General features: G+C 54.4%; 1 protein-coding gene across 8 annotated transcripts; it reads right to left on the minus strand.

Annotated features, from left to right (window-relative positions):
* Window positions 1-729: 729 nt before the first annotated feature.
* IFFO1 (intermediate filament family orphan 1) lies at window positions 730-15,888 on the minus strand. Of its 8 annotated transcripts, XM_035255523.3 has the most exons (10): window positions 15,103-15,888; window positions 11,387-11,447; window positions 11,141-11,236; window positions 10,189-10,329; window positions 9,910-9,918; window positions 9,093-9,274; window positions 8,850-8,970; window positions 8,495-8,590; window positions 2,920-3,050; window positions 730-1,783 (listed from the first exon to the last, which is right to left on the minus strand). In XM_035255523.3, exons 1-10 carry the CDS (start codon window positions 15,873-15,875, stop codon window positions 1,675-1,677), a joined length of 1,719 nt encoding a protein of 572 aa, XP_035111414.1. In that variant the 5' UTR covers window positions 15,876-15,888; the 3' UTR covers window positions 730-1,674. The 8 variants fall into 8 exon arrangements, with proteins under 8 accessions (XP_035111414.1, XP_078194837.1, XP_035111424.1 ...); XM_078338711.1 differs by lacking the exon at window positions 9,910-9,918 and having other exon boundaries at window positions 730-1,779; window positions 8,495-8,587; window positions 9,093-9,250; XM_035255533.3 differs by lacking the exon at window positions 9,910-9,918 and having other exon boundaries at window positions 8,495-8,587; window positions 9,093-9,250.
* Window positions 15,889-16,460: the final 572 nt, after the last annotated feature.

A 16,460-nucleotide genomic window follows, 5' to 3' on the forward strand; every position in this document is an offset into this window, starting at 1 on the left:
AAGCCTTTGTTCTCTCCCTGCTCCAGTCCTAGGCTATCTGCTGTTGGCTGAACATGGAAGAAGTTATTCTTTGGGCAACCTCAGGGAGGGTGACTGGCTGGCGGAAGAAGTCAGGGCTCACACTGGGCTCTGATGGCGACTGGGCAATTCCAGTTTGGCCTCCACAGCTGTGAGGTCTTGAGCAAGGGCTCTTTGCTTTCTGTGCCCTTGTACCTTATCTGCAAAACAAGGATGTGACTGTGGCCAGCCCCAAGGGCTTCAGCAGGATTCATCTAGGTAAACTAAGTACTTAAAATCTATGCCCAAGATGGTAAGCACTATGTAATTTTTAAAAATCCGTAAGGTTAATGCCCACCTCATACAGTTTAAGAGGACGATGAACTGTGTGTTAGGGGGAGCTTGGGTAGGGGCAAGGCATGGAGCTGAGACCTGCTTTGGGCAGAGTGCTCACGCCTATAACCCCAGCACTTTGGGAGGCCAAGGTGGGTGGATCCCCTGAGGTCAGAAGTTTGAGACCAGCCTGGCTGAAACTCCATCTCTACTGAAACAAAGTTTAGCCAGGCATGATGGCACACACCTGTAGTCCCAGCTGCAGTGAGCTGAGGCCACACCACTGCACTCCAGCCTGGGCAAGAGTGTGAGACTCCATCTCAAAAAAATTAAAAAGTACCTACCTCAGAGGTCAAACTAGTTAATATTAGGAAGTGCTTGAAACAGTAACACCAAAGATACTTGCCAGTTGCATTATTATTAAAGAATCCATTCGAATGTCAGCTTAGCACAGCCTCCTATATGGAGGCGTTATGAATCACATCTCCCCAGTTTCTCCAGGCTTTTCTGAGTCATACACTGAGCCTGTTGGTCTCTGTATGACAGACACAGACATCTTTAGCTGATACTTAAAAGAAACTGAGACCCTAAGCCAGCGCGCACGCACACACGCACGCATGCACAGAGCTTCTTTGCCTTCTCTGTCATTCTGCAGTGACCAGGAGAGCAAGAGCTCCCACCTCCCTTCAAGATACTGTGCCCATCCCGGGCACTAAGGCCTCTTTAAAGCACGGCACCTCCATGAGAAGGCCACAGCCACATGTATTCCACCTGACAGGTGGACAGCATGAGCACATGAACCACAAGCAGGGACAGGGTGCCCCGGCCAGCCCCAATGCCCTCCACACTAACGGACGGAAGCCCTCTCCAACTGTGTGTGCTACAGTGGCCATGCCTGGCCTCCAGCTGCATTCATTCCACTCCAGTACTTGGGCCAGTTAGCACCAGTGCGGAAGACAGTGAGCCGGCTCCAGACAACAGTGATGGAGGAAAGGTCCTACATTCACATTCCTGACACGTGGACAAAGTGAGGGTCTGTAATCACTCTGGCAGCATTTTAAAGATGGGGAAGTAGCAGAGACCCATACATGAAGGCAGGAGAGCCCCAACTGTGGTGGAAATGGCTCCTGAAGGGCAGGGCCAAGCCTAGCTCCAGACACCCCAGAGCCCAAGAGAAGCCAAGACCTAGGAGGAAGCCCGAGGGAGGAGCGCCCCAGTCCCCAGCGGCCAGGCCTCGCGCAGTGGTGCAAGTGATGCTCCCCTCTGTGCAGCCCCGCCCTCTGCCTCGCTGAGCTCCCGGCTGGGAGGATCTCGGGCCAGGGAGTGCAAGGGGGAGTCAGGTCTCTATCTCAGGGAGCTATCAGATGAGACATCGCGATCTGAGTCCTCAGTCTCGCTTGGCGGCGGCGGCGGCGGGTCGCTAAGCGGGACCGCAGAGAAAGCAGGAGACTTTCTAGAAAAAAACACCAGTTGTCAACCTTGGGGCAGGCAGGAATCCTGAAGTCGGCACTCCTCTTCCTGCCACCTCATCCTCTGGCAGCAGGTGAGGAGCACCAGAGGCAAGGGCGGGGCAGCAGGAGGGCAGCAGAAAGGGAACTCTTTCCAACCCACCCTGACTGGGAAATGGGCCCTGCCTATGTCTTGGGAACTCAAGAGGCTGAGGTCAGGTGCGGTGGCTCACACCCATAATCCTAGCAAGGGAGGCTGAGGCGGGTGGGCGGGTGGGGGAGGCGCGGGGGGGAATTACAAGGTCGGGAGATAAGAGACCATCCTGCCTAGCATAGTGAAACCTCATCTCTACTAAAACACGGCTTGCGGGCGTGGTGGGACAAGCCTGTATTCCCAGCTACTCTGGAGGCTGAAGCAGGGGAATTGCTTGAAGCCGGGAGGCCGAGGTTGCAGTGAGCCGAGATTGGGCAACTATACTCCAGCCTGGTGACAAAGTAAGACTTCGTGTCACACACACACACCCCAAAAAAACCTGCCCCTACTTCTCTTCTCTTTCTTGACAGTTTTTTTGGTTTTTCCTTCTTTTTTTTTTGAGATGGAGTCTAGCTCTGTTGCCCAGGCTGAAGTGCAGTGGTGCAATATTGGCTGACTGCGACCTCTGCCGCCCAAGTTCAAGGGATTCTCCTGCCTCAGCCTCCCAAGTAGCTCAGATTAAAGGTGCTTTTTTTTTTTTTTTTTTTTTTTTTTTTTGGTATTTTTAGTAGAGACGAGGTTTCACTGTGTTGGCCAGGCTGGTCTCAAACTCCTGACCTTATGATCCACTCACCTCGGCCTCCCAAAATGCTGGGATTACAAGCGTGAGCCACCGCACCTGGCCTCTTCTTGCCAGTTTTTAAACTGCCTCTAACCAGAGGAACCACCAGAGCTGATGGCCTTGGGAGGTTTCAGCCATGAATGGACACCAACTGCCAAGGGGGAGAGAGCTGTGGGTCTGGGCCAGCCACACCAAGTGACTCCCAAAGGGCAGCCCCACACCAAGATGTGACCCAGTTACTGCTTGAGGGTCTTCGGGGCTGCATTCCACCCTTTCTCCTCCCTGCGTCCCACTGGAAGGCTCCAGACCTCAGGGGAGGCGCCTACCGGTCTCCGGACTGGGTGATGAGCCGGCGGCAGGTCTCCATCTGCACGTCCAGGCCGCGCTTCATGCTGCACATCTCCATGTACTCGTGCAGGTGCCGGTTCATGTCATTCTTGGCTGTGGCCAGCTCCAGCTGTGGCGGGGCAGGCAGGGCCATTGGGGTTAGTAGGTGGGGTTCACAGTGCCTCTGTCCTCCCCGCCAGGAGGCTAACACATCAAGGGCAGTGGCTGGGCCGGGAGCCCAGGCAGCCATTGCTGAAGGCTGATTTTAAAATAAGTCAGACCGAGGCAGAAGGCACCAAATACATTATTTCCTCTGACTTTCCTGGAACCCTCTGCCCATGGAGGAATGTAAAGGTACTGCTGCAGGCTGCATTCAGAGTGATGAGTGGCGTTGAAAGTCGGTGTGGGCGGATGGAGCAGATCCACAGGCCCCCAGGGCCACATGGGTTCCTGCTGGGCTCAGCTCACCCCTCATCCACTGTGCTGTGCTAACTGCACTGTGAGCTCATTTACAGGTTAGCGATGGGTCTTCCTCATCCCTGCAGACCCAGACCTCGACGGGATTTAACTCACTCTGTGAAGTGCCCATGAGACCTGTGGCATACAAGAAGCCTGGCTCATTGCTGAAAGGGGCCCAATCGTCTTCCCATCACTTTATTTTCTCACCTAAAAGCCATTTTCAAACACTAAAAGGAAGACTCCCATGTGCCACTGATTCTGAGATGTGTCCTGACTTCAGAAATGTCACATGTGAAAAACATGGGGCTCAGAATCAAAGAAATGCAATCTCCCTCCCAGAGCCCATTCTGCAGCCCAGGCTCTGAGGCAGACGGAGGCAGGGCCCAGGCGGCACAAGCTCCAGCTGTGGCGGGGCAGGCAGGGCCATCGGGGTTAGTAGGTGGGGTTCACAGTGCCTCTGTTCACAGTGACTGCCTCTCTTTGGTTTGGGTACAAAGGGCAAGGGCCATAAGGTGAGGACAAATGAAACTGCCTGGAGGTGACCTTTGTGACTGCCTGAGCAAGAGGACGGGGAGGGTGCCAGCTGTGATCATCTGGATTGGACAGAGGTGGTGGGAACTTAGAGAAAGAAGGAAACAGGCCACAGGGCCAGACAACAGTAATGGTCAGGACACTGACATGTGGGGTGAGATGGCAGCTGGGTGGGTGAGAAGCCCTAGTGGGGACAGCTCTAGTGGCAGGCTTGGCTGCCACAGTAGCGGGAGGAGCAGGACACAGTGACTGTTCAGCCCAGGGAGAAAACACAGTGCTACCAGCTCTTCCTCAGATTAGCTGCCTATACCCCAATTCCTCTACCTTAGAAAAGCCAGAGTGCAGGGGGCTGGCTTCCGGAACGATCACTCAGGGAGACTAGGGAGAAGGAAATGAACCAAATATATTCTACTGAAATACAAGGCCAGCCTTGTATTGCCACCAGTAGTCTGCATATTCTATGTCCCCACTTAATTCACAAATTTACAGCGGGAATGCGGTCAGGAGATGAACGTGCAAGTCAGGAGATGTCCTTGATAAGCTACCTCGAAAACTGCAGGCTCGCTGTGTGACCAGACTTGGGGGTGAGATGGGAGGAGACAGAGAGGTGAGGAGGAGTGGGAAGAACTGCCTCCCTCCCACCACTCTGGGCAGTGGATTTACCAGAGGAACTGGTCCTTGCTCCATCTTAGTGACCCTGAGACAAAAGGTCACAAAGATAAAGGTACCTTGGGTATTCCTGAGGTCAGCAAGTCCCCCTAAAGGTTCCCCTAACGCAGAAGTCCTCAACCCCCAGGCCACAAACCAGTACCTGTCTGTGGCCTGTTAGGAACCAGGCCCAACAGCAGGTGGTGAGCAGTGGGCAAGTGAGAGAGGCTTCATCTGGATTCACAGCTGCTCCCCATCACTGGCATTACCGCCTGAGCCCTGTCTCCTGTAAGATCCACAGCGGCATTAGATTCTCAAGGGAGCAGGAACCCTATTGTGAACTGTGCATGTGAGGGATCTAGGCTGCATGCTCCTTATGAGAATCTAATGCCTGATGATCTGTCACTGTCTCCTGTCACCCCCAGACAGGACTGTCTAGTTGCAGGAAAACAAGCTCAGGGCTCCCACTGATTCCACATTATGGTGACTTGTATAATTATTTCATTTTTTTGCTGAAAATTATTTCATTTTAACTGCATAACAAGAATGTAATAATAGAAATAAAGTGCACAGACCAAGATGGTGGCTGGCGCCTGTAATCCCAGCACTTTGGGAGGCCAAGGCAGGCAGATCACCTGAGGTCAGCAGTTCAAGCAAGACCAGCCTGACCAATGTGGAGAACCCCGTCTCTACTAAAAATACAAAATTAGCCATGTGTGGCAGCACGAGCCTGTTGTCCCAGCTACTCTGGAGGCTGAAGCAGGAGAATTGCTTGAACCAGGGAGGCGGAGGTTGCGGTGAGCCGAAATCGTGCCATTGCACTCCAGCCTGGGCAACAGAGTAAGACACCATCTCAAAAATAAAATAAATAAATAAAGTGCACAACAAATATAATGTGCTTGAATCATCCTGAAACCATTCCCCACTCAGGTCAGTGGAAAAACTGCCATCCAAAAAACCAGTCCCTGGTACCATAAAGGTTGGGGACTGCTGCCCTGAAGTCACTGTACTTGGAGAAAGAGGGGATCAGATGACTTGAAAACACGCTTTTTTTTTTTTTTGAGACAGAGTCTCGCTCTGTCACCCAGGCTGGAGTGCAGTGGAGCATTCTTGGCTCACTGCAGCCTCCGCCTCCCTGATTCCAGCGGTTCTCCTGCCTCAGTCTCCCAAATAAGTGGGATTACAGGCACCCACCACAACACCTGGCTAATTTTTGTATTTTTAGTAGAGACAGGGTTTCATCATGTTGGTGGCCAGGCTGGTCTTGAACTCCTGATCTCAAGTGATCCGCCTGCCTTGGCCTCCCAAAGTGCTGGGATTACAGGGGAGGGCCACTGTGCCCAGCAGAAAATAGCTTAAAAGGCATGACTCCATTTAGGATATTCTTTTCATTCATTCGGATCGTGTTTTACACTGGGCACTTGAGGTCCAGGGAGACTAAGGAGAGATGGCAGCCCGAGCTCTCTTCTTCATGCAGATGGCTGCGCAAAGGCCCCTATTTGGTTGAAGGCACAATGAAAACACCAGACCTTAAATCCACCAACCAAAAGAGGGAGGCGAGAATCAGGTCAGGCAGGAGGGAGGAAACAGAGAGCCGGGTAGACAGGAGAGTGGGGACGATTGGTTTCCCTTGCCGTGTCTTTAGGTAGCAGCACAAATCCAGGAAACCTCATCTACCTGGCCAAGAAAACCAGGTTTGCTTGCAGGAGCAGGACAATTTGATGTGTGTTGGGAGAATGAGTATGTAGAAAAATAACTTCCCAACTTCCTTCTCAAACACATCCAGTGTGAGAGCAGTAAGGGTAAAGCCGCTCCCTCCTTATCCACTGCTTCACTTCCTATGGCTTCAGGTGCCCGAGGTAAACCTTGATCTGAAAATATTAAATCAAAGATTCCAGAAGTAAGCAATTCCTAAGTTTTAAACTGCACGCTGTTCTGAGTGGCCTGATAAAATCTCAGGCTAGGCTGAGCACGGTAGCTCACACCTATAACCTCAGCACTTTGGAAGGCCAAGGCAGGCGGATCACCCGAGGTCAGGAGTTCGAGACCAGCCTAACCAAAATGGAGACTCCCCATCTCTACTAAACCTCACTCTCTCCAGCGCAAAACGTGAACCCTCCCTCTGTCCCAAAGATCCACACTGTCTACACTGCCTGCTTAGTAGCCCTCTCAGAGATCAGACTGACCGTCACGGTATCACAGTGCCTGTGTTCAAGGAACCCTTATTTTTACTTCATAATGGCCCCAAAGCACAAGAGTAGTGATGCTGGTAATTTGGATATGCCAAAGAGAAGCCAGAATGTGCTCCCATTAAGTGAAAAGGTAAAACTTTTCAACTTAATAAGAAAAAGAATCCTACGCTGAGGTTACTAAGCTCTATAGTAAGAATGAATCTCCTATCTGTGAAATTGTAAAGAAGGAAAAACAGATTTGTGCCAGTTTTTCTGTCACACCTCGAACTGCAAAGATTACTGCCACAGTGCATGCAAAGTGCTCAGCTAGGATAGAAAAGGCACTGAACGTGTAGGTGGGAAACATGGACGGAAACACCCAAGCTACCAGGGGTTCGGGGCTATCTGTGGTTTCAGGCATCCACTGGCGGGTGCCCGCAGTTAAGGGGGGACTATGGTATGAATCCGCCACATGGGCTTGAAGAGAGGTTGAGAGTCAGAGAAGGCACCAGGCCTCTCCTCCAGTCAGAGCATACAGAAACGACCATCTCACCAGGGCAGGAGAGCTCACAGGCATCCCGTCCATCCCTCCTCCCACAGCAACCTCCATTCTGTGGTTCCACAAATCCTTCTTGCAGCTCCTAAAGCCTGGAGTTTAAGGTGCCACTTGCCTCTAGGTACCTCTAGGTTGAGTTTAGGTGCCACTTGCCTCTAGGTACCTCTAGAAGGTATTTCAAGGCTCGAGAAAAAGCCTGGAGATTTCTATTACCTCAAAGGCTGAGTGAGTGGAAGAAACAGGAATGTCCAAGTCCATCTCTGAGTGCTACGGCACTGATAGTGTTAATAATAAAACAGTCTCCACCACGGTACACTCACTATGAGCCAGACACTGCCCTAAGCTCTATATGTGCATTATTTCATCTGATCTTCTAAACAATCCTATAGGGGAAGTTTTATTAAATTCCTCATTTTACAAATAAAGAGGCCGGGCACAGAGGCTCATGCCTATAATCCAAACACTTTGTGAGGCCAAATTGGGCAGACTGCTTGAACCCAGAAGTTTGAGGCCAGCAAGATCATGTCAGAAAGAAAGAAAAGGAAGAAAGGAGAGAGGGAGGGGGGAAAGAAAAGAAAAGAAAGAGGGAGGGAGGGAGGGAGGGAGGAAGGAAGGAAGGAAGGAAGGAAGGAAGGAAGGAAGGAAGGAAGGAAGGAAGGAAAGGGAGGGAGGAAGGGGTACAGGGGCTAGGCACATGGCTCATGCCTGTAATTCCAGCACTTTGAAAGGCTGAAGCAGGAGGATCATTTGAGCCCAAGAATTTAAGACATGCCTGGGAAACACAGGGAGACCCCCATCTCTACAAAAGAAAAAAATTAAAAACTAGCTGGGTGTGGTAGTGCACACCTGTGGTCCCAGCTACTCAGAAGGCTGGGGTGGGAGGATCACTCCAGACCAGGCAACAGAGTGAAACAGAGTGAGACTTTGTATCAAGAAAAAAAAAAAAGAAAAAAAGAAAGTAACTGACTCAGAGGGAACAAGTAACTTGTTACAAGTTCAGAGTGATTGTAAGTGACAGAGTTGAGATTTGAACCCACATCTGTCTGCTTCCAGAGTCTTCAGAGCCCACCAGAAGGACTACAGCTGAGAGGCCACTCCTCCCGAGATCCTGGTCTCTAAGGTCCCTTAGGAGGAATGAGGCCACTGTGCCTGCAGCCCCACTCAAAACCCTCTGCGACACTGTGCCCGGGCTTCTGCCCCTGCCCTTACCTCTATCTGGTCAATGGTCTCCTGATACTCCTTCTCCCGGGTTTTGAACAGGGACTCTGTATCTTTAATCACCTTCTCCAGGCTGTCTTCCTGCTGCTGGAGTACAAAGGGAAGCGAGGGAGGCCAGCCAGGGAGGGATGGGATGGGGCACGTTCCACAGGCCAAGTCGGGGGGACAGAGAGAAAGACTGGTTAAAGAAACTGGAGAAAGAAAAGCAAAAGGATCAAGGAAGTGGGGAGACGCAGGTAGAGGATGACAGCCACACGGGGGGACAGAGCGAGGAGTGGAGGGAGGGAGGCCGGGCGTCGGGCTGGAGGCAGAGCCAGAGGGCCCTGAGGCCGGGAGCAGAGGTTACCTCTCCCTGGGCCTCTGCAGCTGCCATGGCATAGCCTGAGAAATCCTCCCAAAGCAGCAGGGTCTCCTCAGTCTCCTCCCAAGTCAGGCTGTCACAGTCGTCCTCAAAATCATACTCCCTCCTAGAGACAGGGAACCCGGGTGTTAGGGCAGGTGGAGCCTCGTCCTGGCAGGGGACTAGGGAGCTCCGGCCTCCTGGGCTGCTGTGGCATCGGTGCTGCGGGAGCGCGGCCTGCGGACTCACAGCTGGTTGAGCATGCGCTGCATCTCCTCGTTGATGCTGAGGGCTGTGCTCTCCTCCTCATCCCCATCAGGCTGGCGGGGCCCCTCACTCTCGGACAGGGAGGTGTCCTCCTCGACGGCAGCCTTGCGCTCCCGCTTCCGCCCCCCCATGGATGGGACCTTAATGGGAGACAAGTGCAGAGACTACAGAGACGAGGCCGGGTGCATGAGGAGAAAGGGCGGGAGCGGGAGGCCGGGCAGAGAGGACGGGAAGGGGGGAGAAGCGTGAACCAGCAGGAAGGGTGGGGCAGACAGAGAGAAAAGTCACAGTTACAATGACAGGAACAGAAACACGGACAGTCACCAAGGGCCAGACACACAGACACACAGCGGGGGCCAGGGCTGCAGACTGAGAAGGCAGAACAAGAAGAAATAGAGAAAGAGAGCGGTCAGACGAGGGAGGAAGGGCTTGTTCCGTCAGATATGCATGACGGCTCAAGAGGAATTTTTTTTTGTAAAAAAAGCCTTTTTCATTAAATGACTCAACTAAAAAAAAAAAGCTTTAGGCTGCAAGGAGGATGAGGGTGCAATGTGTACAAAGGAGAACCTGAATCACATCCAGATCTGGAAAGCCGGGGGAGAAGGGAAAGAAAGAAATGCAGTCAAGAGAACGAGAGAGAGAGAGAGAGAGAAAAAGGGGGAAGAGCAAGGAAAAGAGAAAGGGGAGAAAAAAATCTTGTGCTGAAGAGCCCAGCGGGCCCAAACTGAGGGCCAGGAGGCCCAGGCAGCTTAGAAACTGGGACTGGGACATTAATAAGCTTGCGTGAGATCAAACTAACCAGCTTCTTCTGTGGAGGAAGCAAGAGAGAAGATGAGAGGAAGAGAGGAGAGGAAGCAGACAGAGGAGAGAGAGGGGGAAGGGAGAGACGGCGTTAGAGATAGCTTCCACAATGGCCCTCCTGACGCTGCTCCTTGCCCCCCAGCCTAGCCCCGCAAGGGCCCCAGGTGCCAGGATAAGGCTCCCCAAGTGGGAGGCAGGGCCTGCGTCCGGGCCAGCCACCGAGGAAGCATCCACCTGCCCCACCCACCCCTGAGAGCGGAGGCAGCTTCATCCTCACCTGGAACATCTGGATCATGTCCTCGCAGTTGCGCTGCTGAGCCACGTCACAGAGCTTGGCGGTGATGTCGATGCGACGGCAGATGTCCATATCCACCTTCATGGCTTTCTCCTGGATCTTGGTATCCAGCTCCGACAGGTTCTGTCCAGGGAACACAGGGAACAGTGAGGAGACACCCAGTTCTCCAGACAACGACGAATAAGGCCTGGCAAGGTCCTCATCCTCCCACCACATTGCACCAGTGCCTCTTCCATGGAGTCTCCCTGAGCTGAATGCACCCCTCTTCCTGGGTGGCAGTGGCCTCCCCACAGCACTGTGTGAATATGCTGGGCATGGCAGCTCCGACCACTGCTCCCTGGCCAAAGGGAAGCCCTGGAGGGCATGGCCAGTGCCTGGGACATGGAGGGGCTCCCTAGGACATGTAGGGGATCCCTGGATCAGCAGTTCTCATCCTCCTGGAACGTAGATTCCCAGAGAGAAAGAGACTCCTGGGAATTATAAGCGTGGAGAAAGGACTGTAATAATCACAACAGCTAACACTCTTGCAGCTAAGGCTGCGTGCCGGGCACTGTCCTAAGTACATGATCACCTTCACAATACTCCTGCAGAGGGCACGCCTTTCTTTCCCCACACCAAAGGTGAGGCCTCAGAGGCTGAGGAATTGGCCCAGGGTCCCCTGAGCCAGCCACAGAGCCTCCACCCCAGAAGCCACTCACTAACCGTTCTGTAACCCCAGGCCCTCAGAAGCTGCACCACCTCTGAGACGCAACACCAAGACTTTTGTTCCTTCTCTTTCTCTGGAGTTGGGGGTGGCTAGGGGAAAAGGGAAGGGGAGCAAAGAGAAGGGGAGGAGGCGTGGATAGGACGCCAACAGGCCAACTCTAGAAGGGCCTGCTGCTCTGGCCTGAGAAGCCTCACGCTGACCCTCAGGGAAGCCTGGAGCTGCACTCACGTTACTCATGAGCCCCTTGAAGACCACCAGCTCAGCCTTCAACTGTTCCACTTTCAGTGCCAGCTCCTCCTGGCAGGCATCAGCCTCCTGGGCTTCCTGAAGTTGGGAGAAACCCTGATGTTAGTGGCACTGCTGAGGTAGGAAGAAGGTAAAGATGACAAGGAGGGACAGGGAGATGATGCCAGGGTTGTGGCCAGACAGGGGCACCCAGGGAAGCACGGGCAGTGAGTGGGGCACCACCCTCACCTCCTGGAGCTCATTTACACGGTCCTGCAGCTGGATCCGCACCGTGTACTCCTCTTCCCACCTGACAGACAGGGAAGGGCCGAGAGAGCTTAGGGACAGAGTCCTTCCCTGCCCCCGTGGCTCCCTGTCCCCACCTCTCTGGTTCAGGCCTCAGACCCCAGTTCTGGTTCCCCAGATGGGGAGGAGCAGGGCATGGGAATGCCTGCCCAGTCAGCCGGTGGCCAACTGCAGCTGTTGCGTGGCTCCGTGCTTCCTGACGGGCGTCAAGCTCGCCAGCTGCCTTCCCAGAACCTCCTGGTCGCACACCAGGAGCTCTGTTTGAGCAACTGCTGCAGCTCCGGTCCTCTGCGGCACCCATCCCCGCTCAGGCCCCAGCTCATCCAACTGCCTGGCTGGTCTCATCACCCACCTCCTGCCCACACCAGACCACCAGGTCCACCCAGCCCAGTCTCCCACCTTCAGTCGCACAGATCCGGGCTCCCGCCTCCTGCCCGCACCAGAACAGAGCTCGTCGAGCCCGCTGCCCTGCCTCTTGTGGTATCATTTAACCCTGTAAAAGCATCTGCAGGATACACACTGTATCAACAGAGTGGGTCAAGAGCCTGATAGGAGACACTCAAAGTCCTTCCCCACAAGCTCCAGAAACTGCCCACCCAGAGCCTCCTCTAAGTGAGCCACAGAGAGGTGACGGACCTGGCTCAGAGGCCAGAAGTTCCCCGGCAACATGACAGCAGTGGACACACGAGCCTGAGGTTACTAGCACTCAAACCCAGTGGGAAAGCAGAGTATGTAAAGGGGCCCAGTGAGTACAGTGGATGAGCACTAGAAGCAGCCTCTCCCGGGACCCAGAATTCAGAGACTAAGACCGCAGCAGTCTGGACAACATTGGGCCACAGCACAGGGTGCTAGGTAGTGCACGCTTCCCAGAGCCAGCTTTGTCACATGTCATCGGCCATGGCAGGTGGTGCATATTCCATTCCATCAGAGATGGAAGCTGGGGCAATGCACTGCTTAGGACCTGCCCCGCACCTGGCTGGCATAGCGCACATCTCAGACCCTGCTCCTGTGAGCTCATCACTTCCATCAGCCTGAGAAAGGAGGGGAACTGCACCAAGAGAGAAACTTCAACATAAGATAGGTGGTTAGGAAGGGGCTAGGAAGACAGCAAGAAAATGGAAATCTAAGCGGACAGCTTTGGTAGGGTTAAGCCCTTTCCTCGCCTCCCCTCCATCTTCCTTCCTATGTCAGCCTCTGGGTCCCATCTCCTCACTCACAGCCGCACTGCAGTACTCCTAATAATAACTCCTCCACATCACCTCGGCTGCCCCTCCCTGCTGGCCAGAGCAGGAGGAGGCAGCCAGCCCAGCCACCACTCTGTTGGCTCCCCACAAAGCCCGGCTCCCAGCCTGCCTGGCTCCCAGCCCCTTCCCTGTGGGTCTCATATGTGCTTCTCCCCTTCCCCCTGGCATTCTCATGCACGCAGTCAGGCCAGTAAGGGGCCTGGTCACATCAGGTTATATGTTTTCTTAGCTAAGACCCTTATCTTTTCTGGGTCTTGGTTTCTTCATCTACAATATGAAGGCATGAACTGTGGTGCCCTCATGCCCTGGAGCCCACAAGTCCCTGGAGGAAGACAGTAAGCCTGTCAAGGGCATGCTAACCCTGAACAAGATGCGTGAAGGAGGGCATGAGGGGCTGCCTGACGGTGAGCTCAGCGAAGCCCGGAAGAAGCTTAAGTAAGACAGTAGCTAAAGGTTAAGCTTAATGAAATCTTACAGGGTAAAAAATCTGAAAATGGATCATCTGGGAGCCCACTACAATTCTATTTGCTCTCCAGCCAGACTTCACACAAACAGGTTCATTTTGACCTCCACTTCCATCTGGTCTCACTTACAAGGTTCCCTTAATATGGGCAGACCTTGAGCGATTTCCATGCATTCTGCATGGACCAAACACCTCTATTCCAAAAAACTGTATCCCTGAGTTGAAGAGAGAAATCAGGGACCATTCCTATGTTGGAAAAATGGGGGCTCAAAAAAAGGTCACACACAAGGCAGGGGAGCTGAAAATAGAACCCAGGAAGCCTTTAGCTACCTCCCAGTTTAGTGCTCAAGCCATCCCAGGCCTTCCAGGCGGAAGACAGGAGTTACAGTGTTGCTATAAAGAGACCAGAATGAGGGCAGGGGATCTGGGGTGGAAGAAGAGTCACTGCCAGTGTCACGTACCATCCGAGCCTAGCTACAGCCCTTTACACAGCAGTGTGCTGCAGAGTGATGAGCTAATCGGTCTCCAAGGAATAACTCTTTCCTGCCCTGGACAGCTGGATCAAGGACAAACACTCCTTCAGTTAAAAAAAAAAAGTTCCTGAGAACAGCAGTTGTTCCTGTGGTTATGGATACATTCCAGAACTGTGCCTGTTCCACTGCTGAGTGTGGCAGTTAACTCCTGCAGGGGCACGGCAGGCTGGTTCTGGGTGGCACCTGAGTAATGATTTCAGGGCAACTGAAACGCCCAAGACGCAACTCAGGAAGCATGAGGACAAGACTCGGACTCGGAAAGCCTGCTAATCTGTGATCTGGCAGACTCCAGCAGGGTAAGATCCCTGAAGGTCTCCCCAGCAACCCAGCAGTCATTTCCTAGAACATTCGGCCAATCCTCACCCAGTGCTGAACCCCTGCTACACTGGGCTGCATAGATACTTTCCAGGCCTGCCCACAAGGGGTCCTAAGAGCTGAGATGAGACCGGAGGCCCCCAAACCAAAGTCTCCTCTGACTGTCACCACCTTCCTCCTCAACCATGCCATGGGTCGGAGTCTGCAAGACACTACCTCTGCTCTCACTCCTGTCCTTTCAGCCTGGTTATCAACCACCTAAGGAATCCTCTTGGTATAGAGCCAGCACTCCTGGCATCACATCCCTTCCCCTCGCCCCTTGGGGCCCAGCTTTTCTCAGCCAAATCTTCATCCACAGACTGCACTGGGCCCGCCCCACCACCTCGAAGTCCTAGGGAGTGTCTGTATCCCAGCTTCTTTCTGCTCAGTTCCTTGCTGGCTCTCCACTCTCCCTCCACAGCTGGGGCTTTATACTGCCAGAGATTCCCCATCAGCTCTGCTTTCCACCCTTACCCTAGGGAATTCCTTTACTCTTTCTTTTCCCACTTTGTTGACCTATTCAAGCAATGGCTTGAGGTCCCGGGGTTTTTCCTATGAAACCAGAGCAGGTACCTGGTTTCCATCAATATTCTTTAAGAAACCCTGGGCTGTGAAAGAATCACTCACTGCAGGGTGCAGCCCCTTCGTCATTACCCCCTTCCATTTTCACTCAATTTAGTCTCCCCAATGTACACTATATCCTTGCCTCCTACTTTTGAAGCTTATATCACTAAACTGCTCCAGGGCTGAGACTGGTAGGGCTCAGACTCAGTACCTTTCACACATCACAAAGCCCGCAGTTAAGCCTGGATGGCACAGAACAAGCCGGAAAAGTAGGAATCGCCCAGTGTTCTGCTCCCAATGTCTTTATTCCTGTCTCGAGTGGGGCTTCTGCATTCTCTAAGGATTCTAGTCCCCGGAATCCAATTCGTTCCAGGCTCCTCATTATACAGCACAAACTTTACTCTCATTCTTTTCACCCCACATTCTTAGGAACCCACACCGACTCCCAGCTGGTTGTGAGTGGCACGACACAGGTCCCTGTCCCCACTTCCCAGTCCCTACCTCCGCTTGTACTCGTCCCGCTCCCGCTTCACTTTGGCCAGCACGTTGTAGAGCGCGCGGATCTCGGGGGTGATGGTGTCGATCTGGACGCCCACCCCATCCGGGTGCACCCACGACAAGCCAGGTCCTTGCACCAGAGTGGGCTCCAGTCCCGGCCCGAGCCGGCGGGCGTGCGAGAAGGACCAGATGGTGCCGGGCATGAAGCGGGCCGATGAGGAATAGGCGGTGGAGGTGGAGGTAGAGGACGACGAGAGGCTGGCCGCGGAGGGGGCGAGGGGGCCGGCCGGCGAGCGCGCGGGCGAGCCCAGCACCCGCGCCGACGGACTGCAGACGGCGGCCGGCCGGGCGCCCAGCGGCAGCCCCAGGGGCCGGATGGGGCTGACGAAGCCGGTCTGCACGGCCTGGTCGCGGCGACCCAGGCCCCGCCGGCCCTGCTTACCCTCCTCCAGCGCTTGCTGCAACTGCTTCTCCAGCAGCCGGTTCCGACGCTCCAGCTCGTGCACCTTGGCCAGGAAGCAGCGGAACCGGAGGTTCAGGGTCTTGAGCACGTTGATGTTGGAGCCCAGGTCATTGCGGAGGGCCATGGCGGCAGGCGGGGCCGGGCCCGGCCCGGGTGGCGAGTAGGCAGCAGGGCCGGCAGGCGACAGAGGCGCCGGGGGCAAGTCTCCTCCCCCGGCGAAGTGGTCACCTCCCAGTGGGTCCCCCAGCGGCCCGGCCAGGCCCTGCTGCTCCTGCTGTAGGAGGAAGAGATTGGGGCCGAATAACGGATTCATGGCTGCGCCTTCTGCTGGGAGATGCAGACCGGTGCAGGAGCAGGGATGGAGGGCGAGCGAGAAGAGCCAATGCGGCGCCGGCGGTACAGGGCCGACCAATCAGGCGGCTCGGCGGCGGGGCAGAGGTCAGGAGGCGGGCCGAGGGGGAAGCCAATGACAGGCTCCAATTGGAGGCCGGACCCTGGACCTTTCCGGGTCTGAGGCCGAGCCCGGGGCTGAGGAGAGCCACCGCCGGGAATCCAGCCGGGGTGGCGTAAAGCCCAGGACCCCATGGGTTCTGGTGACAAGCCCATCTCCCCTACATTTCTTGTTTTTTGAGACCGAGTCTCACTCTGTCGCCCAGGCTGGAGTGCAGTGGCGTGATCTTGGCTCACTGCAATCTCTACCTCCTGAATTCGAGCAATTCTCATGCCTCAGCCTCTCGAGTAGCTGGGATTACAGGCACCCGCCACCACGCCTGGCTAATTTTTTGCATTTTGGGTTTCACCATGTTGGCCAGGCTCGTCTTGAACTCTGATCTCAAGTGATCCACCCACCTTGATCTCCCAAAGTGCTAGGATTGCAGGCGTGAGCCACCGTGCCGGG

This window comes from Callithrix jacchus, chromosome 9, assembly GCF_049354715.1.
Source record: "Callithrix jacchus isolate 240 chromosome 9, calJac240_pri, whole genome shotgun sequence".
In the NCBI taxonomy this organism is placed as follows: Eukaryota; Metazoa; Chordata; class Mammalia; order Primates; family Cebidae; genus Callithrix; species Callithrix jacchus.